We start from the raw sequence: 18,270 nt of genomic DNA, 5'->3' as shown, positions 1-18,270 counted from the left end.
AGCATGATGAGAATTCCTTTCTAAATAAAACATCAATATCCATCCACAACCGGCCAGAAGAAGAGCCAGCACCCAATGACATAGTGAGCTCAAGGGCATCTGAAATAGCCTTAAACACCTGGGGAGGGTTTTCGCCATCTTCACAAACAGGAGAACTCCTAGCGTCAAAATACCCTGAAAGGAGTCACCTACAATTATCCCTAAAAGCACATAATCAACTTTCCCCCGTGATTATGGATATATTGCATACTGATCCCCCGCATACCCTAGACTTAACTGGGAACCCTGGATCTAATCGTCAGGGACCTAGTAACAGCCCTCATACCCTACTTTCATGGAACGTAGCTGGCTTAGGAAATAAAATCGCCCATAAACCCTGGCTAGAGACTATACAAAATCATGCCATACTATGCTTTCAAGAGACCTGGCTCTTGGAGGAAATTCATATGCTAGGCTATCAGACCTTTCACTCACCTGCCTTTCCTTCAACTCAGGGACGTAACAGGGGGGGTCTCTGTATCTATGTTTCGACTACGGGGGATGTGAAAGTCCGCAATTTTCATTCCAGACAGTTTTTCCAAATACTTTCTTTCAAGTGGGGCACTTCACACAGTATTGTTTTGGTGAACTTTTATAATAATATGCTAACCAACGAAATGGAACCTACCATGGCAGAAATTTTGAGCTGTATTAATTCACTGGGAGAAGAAGCTACAGGGGAAAATTTGATCGTATGGGTGGGGGACTTTAATTGTACTGTCTGCCCGTCAAATGAACTAGGTTTGTGCGGCCTGTCAGATTACGGGGAGGATGGTCCCATACATTTCGCCCACACCAAGATGGGGTCTCTTTTTAACGACATTGTATTTCATTTTGATTTTTCATTTGTCAATCATGTATGCTCACCACCAGTTCCCTTCGCACCGACTTTTAATGGCAGGGGTTGTAACTCGACGATAGATTTTGCCCTAATCACCCCAACTACACCTGGGTTTATAACCTATTGGGAAATAGGGAAAGAGCCACTGAGTGACCACTATCCATTGATTTTCGGTGTAAATTTGATAGGGCATAAGCCAAGGAAGGCAGGCATATGCACCTATCCTCACAAGGTTAATTTAACCAAAGTCAATGGATATGTTGTTAAATGGGAAAAGATTATACCAGCAGTCTTTCTTAAAAATCTCTTTTCTTCGTGCATCGCCGACATCTCGGCATGCCTAGATGAAAATAATGATCTTATTACCATAATGGCTGCCTTTTCAAATATACAGCATTCCATTAAAAATGCGCTGGTTAGAATACCTAAAGGGAACATTAAAAAACTACATGGGTGGTTTGATAACAAATGTACCACTGCGCTCAAAGAACTAAAAAGAGCTCTACGCTCAAGCCCAAACAACTTAGAATTAATACGCCAGACTAGGAGACTATATAAACTTACTATCAAAGAAAGGAAACAGATTTTGAAAAGGGAGGCTTGGGAGTCGCTGTTGGAGGCTTCAAGCCAAAGGAATAGCTCTGCTTTCTGGAGGGTGGTAAGACCTTTGTACCAGTCAGGGGATCACGATAACACCTTGGATGTAGCCATTACTGGCGAACTGTGGGCAAGTCATTTTAGTAAACTGTACAATCATCTTACCCCTGGGGAAACCCTACCACCAGACGGGGTGGGCCTACCGACAGAAAATTCAGCCCAAATTAGATCTACAGATAGATCTTTAGAGTATGCGTCTGTCAACCCATATCCTATTGACCTGTCCTTCACCATCCAGGAAGTTCACGATGCGATCAGGGAAAGTGCCCAGGTAAAGCTCCTGGACCGGATTGCACCCCGGTGGACGTCTATAAAGCAGAGCCAGACTTCTGGGCCCCCCTACTCACAAATGTACTTAATATGGGAAATCAATGTGGGTTTATTGCCACCTGGTCGGATGCTATTGTGGTTCCTAATTTTAAAAAAAGGTAACAGAGATGACCCCACCTGCTACAGGCCAATATCTCTTTTGGATGGTCTTATGAAGGTGGCAAGAAGAATAATTTTAAAAAGAATCCAACTCTGGGAGGAAGAGCATAATGTAATCTCCAAATTTCAATACGGGTTCAGAAAGGGTTTAGGGACCATAGAACAATGCCTAAACCTGTCCCTACTTATTTCTAAGTACTCACATGCCAAACGCGGAGGCCTTTTTGTAACCTTCATCGATCTTAGCTCTGCATTTGATTGTGTTGACCACGCTTTTCTGTGGTCCACGCTAGGCGAAATAGGGGTCGATGATCGTATTATTATGTTTATCAGGGAGCTTTATAAAGATGCAGGGGCCAGAGTTAGGTATGGTAAACAAGGGGAATGCTCGGAGAAATTTGTCATTAGAAGAGGGGTGAGACAAGGCTGTATTTTAGCACCGTTGCTTTTTACTTTTTATATTAATTCTATTGGCCAGACTCTCTCAACCCTGCCTAATGACTATCCCACTGTTAATGGCTCCCCGGTGCCCATCCTATTATATGCCGAGGATGCGGCTATCATGTCTAGGACCAAAATTGGTCTACAGCGCACAGTTAACAGGTTCACAAGTTACATGAGGGAAAGAAACTTAAGAGTAAACATCTCTAAAACTTTCATGATGTCCTGTACCCAGAAGACTATTAGAACCCCCTGTACCATATTCCTAGATAATCACAAAATAGCTATAACAGATAAATTCTGCTATCTTGGAATCTTGTTTGATAGATGGGGCCGGTGGAAGGCGGCCGTAGCTGCCAGGAAGCTGGCCTACAGTCGAACCATAGGTGCGCTGCGCGCCTTTGCCGGTAAAATTGGTGGTAAACCGATTAAAGAATTGATCCAGATCTACCGAGCAAAGTGCATAGCTACGGCTACCTATGGTGCAGGCATCTGGGGCATCGAGAAAGTTCACTCCCTACAAAGTTGTGAAAATCAATTTATCTAGTCAATTATCTTAGCGATACCATCAAGATGTCCCCCATCCTGCTTTGGCACAAGGTTTGGTCTACACAGAAATGTGTTTTTAATAGAGATCTCATTAAAGACTGCTTGGCTTTAGACGGTGTAGCTAATGCTAAGTGGTTATCTCATGTGAGATCTATGTTTTCCGAACTAGGACATCCAGAATTTTTTGATAATCCAACAACTCTAGAAGGGATAACTAGGCTAGCACTGAAAAAAATGATAACCATCCACTTAGAAACCGCTAGATGGAATATTGAAAAAGCTAAAAACACAGTGCTAAGCTACCAGACAATAACACCAACTGAGGGATTACAATCCTACCTCGTCTTGGTACAAAATCCCTATCCTCGAATGCTGTTGACCCGGTTACGTCTTGGCACCTTCTTCCGCCTGGTCACTTTGCCTAACCTTAACGATTGGTCTTCCCCGAAACTAATATGTCCCTGTGACAGTACTTCGTCACAGTCCAATATTCACATTAGGTTTTTCTGCAAGCTATATACGAGTCCCAGGAAAAAATTCCTGTTGCCTTTCCTCAAACGTTGGGGGGTTAGAAAATGTAGATCAGCATACACGAAAATGTTACAGCTAAAAGAAAATCATGTTGTTTATGCTGTCTCTTGCTTTCTAAAATCTGTTATAATATTTAGAAACTCAATGTATTAACTGACCCTCTTGCTGCAGCCCACTCAGGCCCTTAAATGAAATGCTTGTTTTTTAATTATTGTTCTTATGAATTTTTATGAAAAATGTTTTTAAGGATCTAGTAAGCTTTTCCCACTTGTATTGACTATGTATATGTCATTTTTATTATTGTATGTATAAATGTCATATGAATGCTTTTATGATTTTAATTCAAAATCGAATAAAGCTTACTTTGAAATAGCTGACATCTGTAGAGCAGCTACCTGGTACACACCATATACTGTTGCAAAACATTATTGTGTGGATGTGCTGGCCCACCAACAAGCCAAGGTTGGCCAAGCAGAACTCTGTACACATTTTCAATCTACTGCAAATCTGATAGGCTATCCACCCCTTCTGGGAGGACTGCTTTATAGTCTTTGCACAACATGTGTAACTACAGCCACACATGCCTTGAACAGAAAATGATACTTACCCAGTAAGCATCTATTTGTGGCTTGTAGTGCTGTAGATTCACATGTGCTTACCCTCCTCCATGGATGCCTATGGCATTTGCAATGATCTTTTTATCTCACTTTCCTCTTTTTTGCATGGACATCTCTATATGCATTGCTTTAGTCCACTTTCTATCCTCACCTGCCATGCGGGGAAAGTGGTCTAACAATTGAGTCGATGACCATGTGCATTACCAGCAAAAGGAGTCATCACAGTACCTTGTGGCTTGAAAGACTTTTCGCAGAAAAACATCTTGCACACATTAGATGGCAGGAGTACGCACAGCATGTGAATCTACAGCAGTACATGCCACATACAGATCCTTACTGGGTAAGTAACATTGACAAATATTCCCATTGGATAAAGGTAACAAATGCCTAGGGGGTGTTAAAATTCTTTTAAATATTGACAGGATTGCTTAGTGATAATGCACCAAAATGGGGTTTCCTTATGTAAAAGTTTTATTGAGGGTCATTCCCTATGTAGTGATGGTAATGGGGTGTGGAGTATCCCAGTGTGGTAATGTTAATAAAGAGGGATCCCTCTGTGGTAATGTAATAAAAGTATTACTCATTTGTGGTATTGCCAGTGACGGAGTTTCAACATGTAGTAATGTTAAGGAAGAAGTATCCCTGCATAGTACTCTAATCACAAGGGTGTCCTTGTGTAATAATGTTAATTAGAACATTGGAATGTTGAAGACAATGGAGCAACAGCAGCCTATCTGAACTGGAATAGGCCCGCTGCTCTCAACATTTCAGTGTCCTAATACACAACCTTTGCCTTTCTCTTTCCCCTGCCTCTCAAAAATATATCCATTAGGCAGAGGACAAAAAGGTAGAGGCCTGCAGGAGACGACACGTATCGACCCCACCGTCCCCCCCCCCACCCCCCAACCCCCACCCCATGTAGCTCAGTGGTACTAGGGCTTCAGGTGAAGGGAAAGGTGAATGCTGTTCAGCTCCTGGGTTTCCCTGGCTTGGCTGAACTACAGTTCAGCCAAGCCGAGGAGAACCTGGGGTTGACTACATCTTTTTCACAGCTCTTGCTGTGAATGTTCAAAAGCTAACCACAGTGGCCCTGCACATGGTTGTTAGTTGTAGAACATTCAAAGCAGCAGCTGTTAACAAAAGCTTCAGAGCCGGGGGGATGTCAACCCCCTTGTGCTCTGTGAGGCCTTTATTTGACTAATTAGAACATTCTGCTTTTATGGAGCGGAATATTCTAATAGCTTTATAGTCTGCCGTAGCTGTGCTATACTGTCCATTAAAGGCCTGCTTCCCTGTTAAAGGTCTTCTCCAAACGCTGGAGCGGGCCATTAATGCCAGGTATTGCCTGCTACGACAGGCTATAAAGCTATAATATGGAGGCTCGATGTATAGTGGTGTGTGAGCAAGAGAGTATCCCACTGTAGTGTTAACGATTTCGGTACACTGTATAATGTGGTGTTAATGAGGGAGTATTGAAATATACAGGTGCTGCATATCTTTGTGCAGTGATACGTTATTGAGTGGGTATCTCAGTATAGCTTTCTGGTAACAAATACTTTTCCTCAAAGTGATGTAAATGAAAGATTACTTCTGTAACAGTGGTGTGTTCATGATGGTGTACCTCAGTTCAGTGTTCTGTTCATGGGAGTTCTATTAATCTGAGTATCCCTGTGCTGTCAAGGTGCAGTAATGATCCTGCACTGGTTTTTGTAAATGGAAATATACCAGTGAAAGAGTTTAATGACTAAGTTGTTAGGCAGGGAAAATTATGAAAGAATTATTTTAATGGCAGAATATTATGTTCTTTAATGTGGAAACAATGACTTGGCTATTATATCTGTCCTCCGTCTTTAGTGCCAATGTCTAGTGAGCACTCAGATGGACCAGAGAAAGATGATGTCCGGGCAATGTTGAAGAGACGTCAGACCCCAAGTCCAACCCTAAACAGCAAACACTCCAAACGTGCAAAAATCAAAGTCACCATTGTCTCACACGGAGATGGCACAGGGACATCAACTCCAAAAGAAGGTGAGCTATAAAGTGGACATTTTCATGCTATAAATTGTTGCGGTGATTATCTTCAGTGGAGATGACTCTGGTGACCACGTGAGCCGTGTGTTATGCATGCCTAAGTTAGAATCTCCGGTTTTGCTACAGAGAAGAATTTTACTGGACCGAGGGGGTCATGTAATAGAAGCTGCATTCTAAATCCTGTCTCACCCAGTTACATAGTGGGTCTGTAGTGCTTGGGTGGGTTCTAGTAATAATTAATGTTATTTACTGTTTTCTAGCAGCTTCTCGTGCTGAAGCATCTCCTGTGTTTCCTTCGGGTACTACTGTGAAGCCCCTCACTGTCACCATTGGGCAAACCCCCTCCGTGGCTAAGGAACTCACTGGCCTTTTGTCTGCTGCAAAGTAAGTTCCTATCGCATATATTTATGCCTTATAAATCCCGACACTGTGCAAAATATAAAGGTGTCTTAGTAAAGATAACTATACATATTTACCAGATGCTGTTAAAAATATATTTAGTAAATGAGTACCCTACTGCATACCACCTGGGGTTTCCCTGTTATACAGACTTACTGGGAAGGTGTGCGTGATGACGTGATGGTAGAGCTCGCCCTACAATTAGTGGCCCTGGGCACATGGGGCGACCAGATGCTGGAGAGGTATACTCTGCTACTCTGCAACGTGTCTCTCACGGTAACAAGACGTGACATAGCCAGACGCTGGGGTAGTACCGGTTTTCCATAAGCTTTCTGGTCTGTGGAGAAATGCAGCGATAGGTAGCTAGTAGTCTCTTAACCATGAGGCGGTGGACACGGGGACTCAGCCCTGCTGGATTCTGGCCAACTGGGATGACACCTGGGTGGAAGGGTGTACTTTTGCTGGGGGCAGCAAATAAGTGCCCGTTCACATCACCCAAGAGTGTACTGAGCGACAGACACATCTGGTATGGCCTTCTCGTATCAACCGTTCCTGAACACAGGGGTCGCCCATGTTACACACAGCAACACTCTTTAGCACACACTGCAGTCTCCATATGTTGTTAAATTTGGAGTTGCTTTCCTTTCTGGTTTGTTGGTTGAATGGTGATGTACACCAAAGGTGGATATCTCAACATATTAGTTGCGAGTGCGGGTAGAGTAACAATCTGGGTGGGCAGAACAATTGTGAACAATTGTGGGGCCATTGCCTGAAGGGCAGTGCACAATGTGTTGTTGAAAATTCCAATAAAATGTTTGCTGCAGTTATGCCCTCTCCTGGGATATAGTGCACTCTCCCTTAGGGCTGGTAAGGCCTGCAAAAGGGGTGATTACCTATATCTTAGGCAGTGCTAGATGGCATGGCACACAGGCAGTCTGACATGTCGACTCAGTCATTCTTTCACCTCACAGGGGCGTGACAGCTGCAGGGGCAGTGGCATGGTCCTAGTGAGGGGGTCCCAGCGGACTGTCCTCAGCCTCTAGGTCCTAGGTACCCAGAGTACCACTTACTAAGGGCTTACAGGGGTGGGGGTAGTACAAATAGTGGATTTGATTTTAGGGAAAGGACACTGGCACTGGGAACCTGGACAGCAGGGACCCAGAACTCTACAGTTAAAGTTGCATGAAAGGGCAGGCAAAGAGTGTTGGGGGGTACTGCACTGTAACAGACCCCCGTTTTCTCATACCAGTCCATTACACTTTCTCCCTTCTTCCCTACTCCTCATTCCTCCATAAAGAACTGGCTACATAGGCTGAAATACTGGTGTGCTGGATTCTGTTACTTCAACTGCATCCGATAGGACTGCATTGACTACTGGCTTTTTATGGGCTTTGCTGGAGCGAGGAATGCAAGGCGGTTACTAACATGCCATTTTATGTTGGCTTATCTCCTTTATCAAGATATACTCTGCCTTAGCCGAGAAAGATTCTCCAGAGGACGTTCGTGCCCAGTCCACTAAGGCCATAACTGCTTTTATGCCTCTCACCAGGTTGCTGTCCTGTAGCTGACATCATACTTTTTCAACTCACTACTGAGCTCTAGCTCAAGCGCACAGTGACTAATACTTTCCAAGGGCAGTGCTGCACGATTTTCTTAGGTAATCACCATTATTTAGTCTCGCCTCCTGAAGGGTATTCTTTGGAACTCATTCTTAGGAAGTTGCAGAAGATCGATCCTTCACAAGAAAAAGCTCCTTCCCTTCAGTTAACAATTGTTCTGTTGGATAAATAATTTTGCTGCAGATTCTTCACATCCCTCTTACTTCCTCTTCTGATTATTAAGATCGATCCTAAGGTATGCAAACATATTCTATGCCCCATTCCCTACTGATGTAAATGCTGTCATGTTTCAATGGGGTTTGGAAAATGTACCAGGAATTGACACTCTTGTGCTCGTTTGTGCCTTATATATCCTGATGTCACATCCTTGGTGGGCTAGGTTGTGGCTTAGGCCTCTCTGCAGCACCTGGTGGAGCTTCAGAACTATTTCTGGGGCGAAGGTTTCTGGCTCCAATGTGACGGTTGGAGGATATTCCTCAGATCAGGAATCTGCCGGTATATTTTGTGTACACCAAAAAGTAAGTAACATTTTTTTTGTTAAGTGCAATGGAAGTCTGAGCGCTTTTATTAAGTTAATACTACTGGCTTTCCCTAACAAACTAATTTTGGAAAGGCCCCCACCACCAGTGGTGGGTGAGCCATTAAATCGGCAAAATAAAGACCAGGTAGATTCTACAGATTTTGTTCTGGAGCTCTAAGGCTTCAAAGGTACACAAGGAAAATTTATCTCGGCTGCAGAGAGACTTAATTAAATTCTTTTTGTTAATCTTGTGAAGCTTTATTCCCAGAACCAGTATTAGCTTTAACAGGCATTTGCAATACAATAGGTCTCGCATTTACGCAAGTTTGAGCTATTGATATTGCAAATAACATTGCCTTTTTTTAGTTTTTAAAGCATAAATAAAAGGCATTGTTATTTACAATGCCAATAGCTTAAACTCTCATAAAATGCGAGACCTATTGCTTTGCAAATACTTGTTATACTTAGTTCCCACAGAATGATGGCCTTACAGCAGGGAAAATGGGTATCACACATTTTTTGGGAGACACAGGTAGCCAAGTGTTTCAGAACCTGACAGAGTACCTAGGGTTAGCTACTAACTAAAGGTATTTTGTGCTCTGACTTTATTTGTACATTTCGTAGTGACAACTGTTTGCAGGTTTTCCTTTGTGGGGCAGGATCGCACCCCATTGCCTTGCACCCTCTGGACCTTAGGGAGAGAGCACCACCAGATGTTCTGGCTTTTGTCATGGATATTCCAAGCGCTCAGGTCCATCCACTTGCACTGAGGGCCTAAAAGTACAGTGTATGTAGACGAGCGCAGTGTGTGGCACAGACAACTGAAAATAACATAGTAGCAAAATGAGTAGAATCCAGCGTGGAGGGGGTAAGGCTGATCCCAGGGCCCGTAGAGGAAGGAATGTTATTTAGAGAAGCGCCAATTTGGAGGTACGTGGCTAATTACAAATATTAAAAGTACAACATTTACAAACTGAGTGCAGTGAATGATACAAAGGAGACGTGAGAAGATGTGAAACTATGGAAAGAGTAGGGAAATGGTGTGGAGTCTCCAGTCATGGTAGTAGTGTTTGAAGGGTGTGAGAGTCGGCGGTGCGTGTCAGGGATATCAGCTCACTGAAGAACTAGGGTAGTGAAAAATCCAAGAGCTTTTTAAGAAGCTAGGCCCTCAAAAACGTCATCAAGTTCCCCTGGGTCTTGCACCGGGCCTATCAGAATTATGCATTGAGTGGGTGTGTCACCCAAAGATTTCAACTGCTGTAAAACTCCAGTGTAAAATATGCTGCAATTGTTGCATAAACACCGATTTCAACACATCCCCAAATGATGTAGTTCCCACTAATTTCACACCTCCAAATTACTGGGACATGGGAATAGTTGGGATTTTAATGAGACACTGGTAACTAAGGCCCTAGTGTCCTTCAGGAGGGATTCTCCCTTTAGTACAAGGGGGCAGTAGTGAAAAGTACAATATCCCGAGTTTTGCAGATCGGAACAGGGGAAAACGTATTGCCCCAGTATTGGAACTTTCATAGATTCCCATGCTTTTGTATCATTCCCGGTCATCTGAATGGGAGTCTCGGTAACAAAAATACCATAGCAGTAGGTACAAAAGAGAAAGAAAAAGGCCTAGGCCTCATTCCCTTTTGTAGCATATCACCCTCTTTTTGTAAAAGAGACCAAACTTAGGCATCAGCCAATCAGAAGTTCCTCACCCCTTAGAACCCTCCTGAAGGAACCTCAGAGCCTCAGATTTTCTACCGCACGTTGTGCTTAGGGAGTCTCCTTTAAGCTCTGCTCAACTTGTACTCTTCAAGGAGTTTCTTCAGGATTTTTTCTTCAGATTCTTTTCAGATTCACTTCAGAATTGTTAGCTGCCTTCCAGGATGTCTGACAAGGAGAAGAAGGCCCTTTTCAAGCCATGTTCCACCTGTGGTAAGAAAAGGCTTTTTGTGGAGGATAAGCATAAGAACTGCATCTATTGCCTCTATCCTGACCACAAGGCTGCGGACTGTAAAATCGGTTGCACCTTTTCGACCAAGACCCTCCGGGACCGTGAGGGTAGACTTTTGGCATGGCTCCAGAAGCTGAAATCCAGGAAGGATACTGTCTCTAGTGACAGTGAGGATACACCATCGGTATCTTCCTCAAGAAGGTCAGTCAAAAGGGGTTAGGGGTTCCCCTTCTCCTTCTGTGCAGCGTTCTACTAAGGCCTCAAAAAAGACTCCCAGTGAGTCTGAGAGCCAGGGTCCCAGCAAATCTCCTCACTGAGGTGAAAAGGAGAGGGTAGGACCAGCTACGCCTTCCAAGGGTGAGAAGACTGTCTCAGCCTTAAAGAAACCCTCTTCCCAGTCTTCTGAGAGGAGTTCTAAGTCCTCGACGACGAAGGCGTCGACGGCGGAGTTTCCGTCGACGAGGAAATTGAAGTCAAAATTAAAATTGGTTTCGTCGACTAGCTCGTCGACGGGGGATTCGTCGACGAAGGGATCATCGTCGAAGAATGAAGCGTCGACGGCAGGTTCATCAGCGTCGACGGGAGGTTTGACGACGACGAAGGCGTCGACGACTAAGGCGAGTACCACAGCGTCGGCGACGAGGGTTACAGCGTCGCCGACGATAATGATGACGACGACGACAACGGTCTCGTCGACGAGGGCATCGACGACGACTACTTTAACAATGACGAACGCTGGATCGTCGACAGTTTCAAAGGCGACAACACCAATCTCGTCGACGTGTGTACAACCGTCGACGACAGAACCGTCAACGGCATTGTCCTCTGAAAAGAGAATTACAATTTCTGTTACAAGAACTAAGCCGGAGATGACATCTCCTAGGAGAGTGACTCCCTTGCTACCAGCTTTGCTCTTTGAGGAAGGGGAGTCGGATGAGGATGACCAGGACTCGTATAGCTATGCCAATAGTCCCTCTCAACTTCTAGTCAAATGTCAAGAGACGGACTCTGAAGGAGAATATGACCAGGAGGATGGTGGACATCATCAGGCAGCCCAGTCACAATATCATTCTGGGCAGGATATGGTTACAGTACCATCTTCTTTTCTTCAGGACCTGCATAAGATGCTGCAGGACTACAAATCTAAGGCGATTAGACCAATTCTGGTTCCGGCAGCGCCTGCTACGCCTGCATTGATTTCTGCCTCAACGGTGATGCCTGGATTACCTGCTCGGGTATCCCCTCAGCCTCAAACATCTTTCCCACAGGATCCTTCCGGGCTGGCAGATGCCCATGATGATTCCTCGGATGAGGATCAACATTCGGATCATGACTCTGTACATACAACTGAATGGGATGAATATAACATTCCGGATCCCTCATCGCCAGTTCCGGATCCAGTTGATTCCCCGCCAGCAGACATTGGAGGTTTCCATCAGCTGATGGAAAGAGCAGCTGGCAGGTTCAAATTGGCCATGCCTGCTGTGGCTACGGATTGTTTCCTATATGACTTCAAGGAACCCTTTAGAAAGACAACAAGGTCCATTCCTATTGTAGATCATCCGTGGAAGGAGGGCCTAAAGGCTATGAAGAACCCAGCGACGGTGGTCCCTGTGCTACCGCTTCTGGATAAGAAATACAGGGCACCTGGCGATGGACCGGCGGCCTTGACGGGCCATCCCAAACCAGACTGAGTTATCTCACAGGCAGCGCAGAGGAAATCTCGTAACCCCTCTGCCCCCTTGACAACTCCTCCAGACAAGCCAGGGCGGAGATTGGATAATGCAGGGAAAAGATTCTCCTCGATGGCAAGTCTTCTAGTAAGAGCTGCAAATGCCCTGGCGATCTTGGGTAGATACGACCGCCAACTTTGGTGTGATGTTGCCCCGTTCCTAGACCAGCTACCTCCAGAGCCAACGTCAGAGGCAAAAAAGATCTTGCAGGAGGGAGAAGCGACGTCAATGGAAATCATTGACTGTGCCATGGACATTGGAACAACAGCGTTTCGTTCCTTGGCTGGGGCGGCAGTCCTCCGTCGCCAGGGGTGACTGAAGGCTACTTGGTTTCGGCCTGAAATCCAAAACAAAGTCCTGGACCTTCCCTTTGATGGGGAGGCATTATTCGGAAAACTGATTGATGGCACTCTTCAGGAAATAAAAAAGGATACGGACACTGCCAGATCCTTGGGTACCCTTCAATACCGCAAGTCTCCTTTTAAGGGTTCCAGAGGCAGAGGTAATAACTACAGGGAATCCTATCAACAGCAGCGCTATTCATCCACGGGCTCAGGTTCCCAGCAATACCGTCAGCCTTATCAGCAGAAACAAGGTCAATCTTCAAACTACTCCAGGCCGTACTATAAGGGGAAACAGGCTGGACGAGGACGAGATTCGTCCAAGTGCCAATAGCGGCCTCCTGGCTCTTCCTACTGGACCCTCCTCCAAGAAGTCATCAGTTGGAGGCAGGGTGACCAAATACCTTCAAAACTGGTCCAGGATAACATCGGACCGTTGGGTGCTCAACATCATTCGGAAAGGGCATACCTTGGAATTAACGCTAGTCCCTCCACCCAAGCCCCCGGCAGCCATTCCATCGAAACACCTGCGTCTCCTGTGGCTCGAAGTTCAACAGATGCTCCGGAAGGGAGCGATAGAGCCGGTCCCCTCCAATCAAAAGGGACAAGGATTCTATTCCAGGTTCTTCCTGGTAAGGAAGACGCTAGAGAAATGGCGCCCCATTTTAGATCTCAAGGAGCTCAACACCTATCTCATCTCCCTGTCCTTCCGGATGGTCTCTCTCCAAGACATCTTGAGGCTCATCAGCCCGGGGGATTTCATGGCCACGCTCGATCTCGAGGATGAATACTTCCATGTCCCGATTCACCCAGCACACAGAAGGTTTCTACGATTCACAGTAGCCAAGAGCTACTTTCAGTTCAGGGTTTTACCCTTGGACTCCGCTCAGCCCCGAGGATTTTTACAAAGGTGCTGGCGCCAGTAGCAGCATTTCTGCGAAGAAACCATTACCAGGTCTTCCCCTACCTGAACGACTGGTTGCTGAAGGCCTCGTCCAGGGAGGCAGCGCTGGACCCTGTTCAGGCTTGCACAAATTTGTTTCAGAATCTGGGACTCACTCTAAACAAAGAAAAGTCATCCCTGGTCCCGTCCAGAAAGGCTCGTTTCCTGGGAGCCATCCTGGATTCAAAGCTCTCAAAAGCCTTCCCTACTCTGGAAAGGAGGGAGAAACTACGGACCTTGGCTCAGGACTTACAAGAAATCAAGTCAAGAAATCTCTGCTGGGGGTAATTGCATCATGTATTCCCCTAATTCCTCATTGCAGACTAAGAATGTGTCCTCTACAGGAGCAACTAGACAACCAATGGAAGCAGGTTCACAGATCATTCGAGGACAAGGTGACCGTCACTCCAATGATGAGGGAAGCAGCCTTATGGTGGGCAGATCAAGACAACTTGTCCCAAGGTCTATCCTTCGTAAACGACCCGTCTCCTCAAGTAGTAACAACGGATGTGTCATTGGAGGGTTGGGGAGCAGTGATGCAAGACCTACATGTCAGCGGTCATTAGTCGCCTCAGGAACAACGACTCCACATCAACCTTTTGGAGCTAAGGGCAATAAGACTGGCTCTGCAAGCCTTTCTTCCTCGCTTGGGAGGTTGGCAAGTGCTTATCAGGACGGACAACACCATGGCCATGCACTACGTGAACAAGGAAGGAGGAACCAGATCTTGTCCATTGTCGCAAGAATCTCAACAGATCTGGGAATGGGCGATCCTTCAGGGAATATCGCTAAAGGCAGAACACTTGCCAGGAGTTCTAAACGAGAACGCCGACAGACTGAGCAGGTCATCTTCAGTCAGCCACGAGTGGGAATTGAACCAGCGAGTTCTGGAAGAGGTCTTCAGCCAGTGGGGCAGACCGGAGGTGGATCTCTTTGCCACACCGACCAACAAGAAATGCCGGTCTTACGCAAGCAGATTTCACCATCGAGGGTCCCTGGGGAATACGCTTTCGATAGCCTGGTCAAGGACATTTGTCTACGCCTTTCCCCCATCCCGCTGATCCCGCGGCTCATCAGGAAGATCAAGGTGGAGCCGTGCAGGATAATCTTAATAGCCCCTGCTTGGCCGAGACAGCTCCTCCTCTTCCTTTGAGGGTTACACCAGATCTCCTCACAATGTCCGAAGGACAAGTTTGGCACCCAGATCCACAGTCCTTACACCTGACAGCATGGCTCCTGAGCAGCGAGAGTTTATGAATCTCCCCATCTCAAGCAAAATTAAGGAGGTCCTCTTCCAGGCAAGGGCTCCTTCAACGAACAGGACTTACCGTCTTAAATGGAAAAGATTTTGTTGCTGGTGTAGGAGAGAAAGGATTGACCCCTTTGCTTCCAAGCCTCATCAGCTCCTACCTTATATGCTGTCCCTGGCTAAGTCGGGACTAGCCCATTCATCGATTAAGGTCCATTTGGCGGCCATTTCAAGATAATGAAGGTCTGCCTTCCTTGTGGTCTTCCAGGATTGTCAAACAGTTTCTTAAGGGCTTGTTCAGAGTCTATCCACCAGTGAGGCCTCCGCCTCCTGCTTGGCATTTAAATCTAGTCCTTTCTCAGCTCATGAAAGGCCCATTCGAACCAATTCATCGTTCTAACATGAGGTCCCTTTCATGGAAATTGGCTCTCCTCCTCGCTCTCACATTGGCTAGACATGTTGGAGAGTTGCAGGCCTTGACTATCCAGGAGCCTTTCCTACAATTTAAAAGGAACACTGTAATCTTGAGAACTAACCCTAGGTTTATACCCAAGGTACCCTCAGACTTTCACTTGAATGAGCCGGTTATTCTGAAGGCGTTCTTTCCTCAATCGGCTACACCAGCAGAAAAAACACTGCATTCGTTGGATGTACAACGATGTTTGAAATTCTATTTGGAACGTACTAAGGGATTTCCGAAATCCTCTCAGTTATTTGTTGCCTTTTGGGGTCTAAGCAAAGGCCTTCCGCTATCCAAACAGGGTATTTCAAGATGGATCACAAGTGCCATTCTGCATTGCCACACTGCGGCAGGAAAACCTCCGACTGGCAGGATTCGGGCACATACCACAAGATCTGTAGCATCTTCAACGGCCATCTTTGCGGGGGTACAGATTAAAGACATTTGCGCTACCTGGAGCAGCGTTCACACCTTTACTAAGCATTGAGAAAAGAAGAGAAAAGAAGAAAAATGGCCGCCGAAGGGGACCTCTAGGAAAGAGCTCCGGGGCTAGGGATCTCCAAGTCTGGACTAAATCCCTGTACAACCCCAAGCACGACCTAGGACCAAGCCGAACACCTGCTCGTTGTTCTGAGCCAACAAACAGCAAAAACGAGGAAACATAGATATCACAAGATGATGAAAAGATTCCGGTACCTGGTCAGTGGACGAGGCTGACCCCCCTCCTTGGACTCCTCGGATGATTGACCCTTCGCGTTGCGGACCACCAGCTACGGAGCTAACAGGGAGAACATTCCCTTGGATGTGACCAGACCGGAGGGCTCAGTGGAACAATCGGCGGTGGCTCCAGTGCCCACAGACTGACCCTCGAGGAAGGCGGAGCTGGGAGACATCGACATCCGACAGAAAAGGTAGGAGCGCCTGCACCCCCCCAGCGCGCCCCCACCAGCTGGCAACTCCATGAGACCATAACTCCCTGAGAACAAGCAGGGAAAAAACGGGGGATTCAGCACCGAAGGAGGAACGAGATGCGGCTCGCCTGTCCTTAAAATGGCGGCCGTATAGGACCAATACAATCACGCTAGCAACTCTGACTCGCCTACCACCAGCCGGAAGGCACAGACAGCGTAATAGGACTGGCGAGCTAAATAGACTCCCTGACCATGCCTAACTGACAAGGAAAAAGGACCAACCATATTAATTAAATTGAAACTGGAAAAGGAAGCACAGACATCGAAATAGGACTGGCGAGCTAGATAGACACCGTGACCGAACTAACAAGGAACAAGGAAAAAGGACCAACCAAATTAATAACTTGAAACTGAAAAAGGACTGGCGCCGGGAATCAAGTTAAGAAGTAGGAAGAGAGAAAGGACTAAGGAAAATAACAAGGGACTAATCAACCCCTAGAAGAATAGGGGAAAGAAAGAAAGGACCAAGGAAAGAAAAAGGTCTAAACAACCTCAAGAGAAAAGAGAAAGAATCCTCCCCCCTCTCTCACGAAATCACCGGGGATAAACTCGGCTGGCATCTCATCACTGGCTACTTATCACCAGACAACTAGCTCTCACAATTAGGGATTGTTAATTAAATTAATTTAATTATTTAATAATGATGGCATCATAATACCTATAAAGAAGGAGTTGATGTGAATAAGCAACAGAATTAATAAGGTCCAATCAACTAGAAGATCTAATACCTAACAGTAGTTTGGAAGTCGCTGTCACCTCCTATATCTTCCACACCTACAAAGTTATTATATCAATGAGCAAATTATAGAACAAAGAAACTGTACCAGGGTACTGAATGACCACCACCCCAGGGGATTTCTAGGTACTGAGTTACCACCACCCCCATAGGATTTCTTGATCTCTAGATCCTCCTGGTTACACTAGCTGGGAACTACTCAGGCCAAAAAAGTCGATAGGCACCTGCAGTCCCTCAACGTGAAGCGAAAATGGAGGGAAGACACCAAGGATCGACTGGCTTCAATGCAAAGAGCATAGCCTACCCCTCAATGCTATCCAAAAATGCTGCCAAAAAATTCAAACACAACACATTGAGAAAATTCCCGGACACGCTGTTCTCTGACCCATATTTTGATATAGTCAAAGGCATCAAGATGAACGACCTTATATTCTATACAAACAAAACAGCCAAATGGCGTAACGCCCTGACTGACATGCTGTTCACTAAAACTATAAAAAACATACCATATGGCATAAAAATAATGACCGCACTTACAAAAAGAAGTAAGACAGAAATATGCATTACTATATATAAAACGGGAATAGTGCTGATACAAGCAACCAACAGAGAACTCGAAAAATTTGAGAGAACTTTCCAAAATCTAAAGGAATACATAGATGGACTAAGCTATCAACAAAACTGGACACTTCCTAATGACACACCTGAAAACAAAGACTCCAATACTAGAGACACTAATCAAAATGACGACCAGACCAACCACATCACCAACACCGAAAATTCAACCGTAAACGCGTTGGTAATAACAGAGAATGAGATAGCAAGGTCAGCGTTGTCCACTAACCCTGGAATCAAAGAGAAGAACCAGGCCCCAAGGAAAGAGCCGCTGCAGCTATCGCATAACTCCACCGCACTGCAAGAGTGTACCCCAGCTCAAAGCAAGTCCCTCTACGAAGTTAACGAAATGAACAAGGTGGATGTTACCGACCCTCTCCATCCTCCCTCGGAGAGGAAACCTGAGTCTCTTAGTTCACTATCCACAGAAACACCCATCACATCCCATAACACTAGAAGTAACGGGGACAACGCTTATAGAGGCAGAAATCAGAACCAAACTAAGGATTCCGAGAAAAGATTTATGGCAATGAGAACGGATCAGTCATGGAGAAGAACAAAATGGAACACCCATCTAACCAGGTCTAACTCTCAT

The 18,270-nt window shown here is 45.7% G+C and overlaps 1 protein-coding gene across 8 annotated transcripts in view; it reads left to right on the top strand.

The window, feature by feature from the left end:
• The window catches only part of KANSL3 (KAT8 regulatory NSL complex subunit 3), a 535,939-nt gene that overhangs the window by 342,126 nt on the left and 175,543 nt on the right, over positions 1–18,270 (top strand). For 5 of the 8 annotated variants that reach the window (XM_086943340.1, XM_086943344.1, XM_086943338.1 and 2 more), the window contains 2 exons: positions 5,959–6,132; positions 6,396–6,519. In XM_086943340.1, coding sequence (XP_086799466.1) covers positions 5,959–6,132; positions 6,396–6,519 — 298 coding nt within the window. The remainder of the gene's footprint in view (positions 1–5,958; positions 6,133–6,395; positions 6,520–18,270) is intronic. The other 3 variants (XM_086943345.1, XM_086943341.1, XM_086943339.1) reach the window with 1 other exon arrangement.

The sequence above is a fragment of the Lissotriton vulgaris genome, chromosome 11 (assembly GCF_964263255.1).
Source record: "Lissotriton vulgaris chromosome 11, aLisVul1.2, whole genome shotgun sequence".
NCBI classification, from domain to species: domain Eukaryota; kingdom Metazoa; phylum Chordata; class Amphibia; order Caudata; family Salamandridae; genus Lissotriton; species Lissotriton vulgaris.
This window is presented reverse-complemented; position numbering and strand designations above follow the sequence as displayed.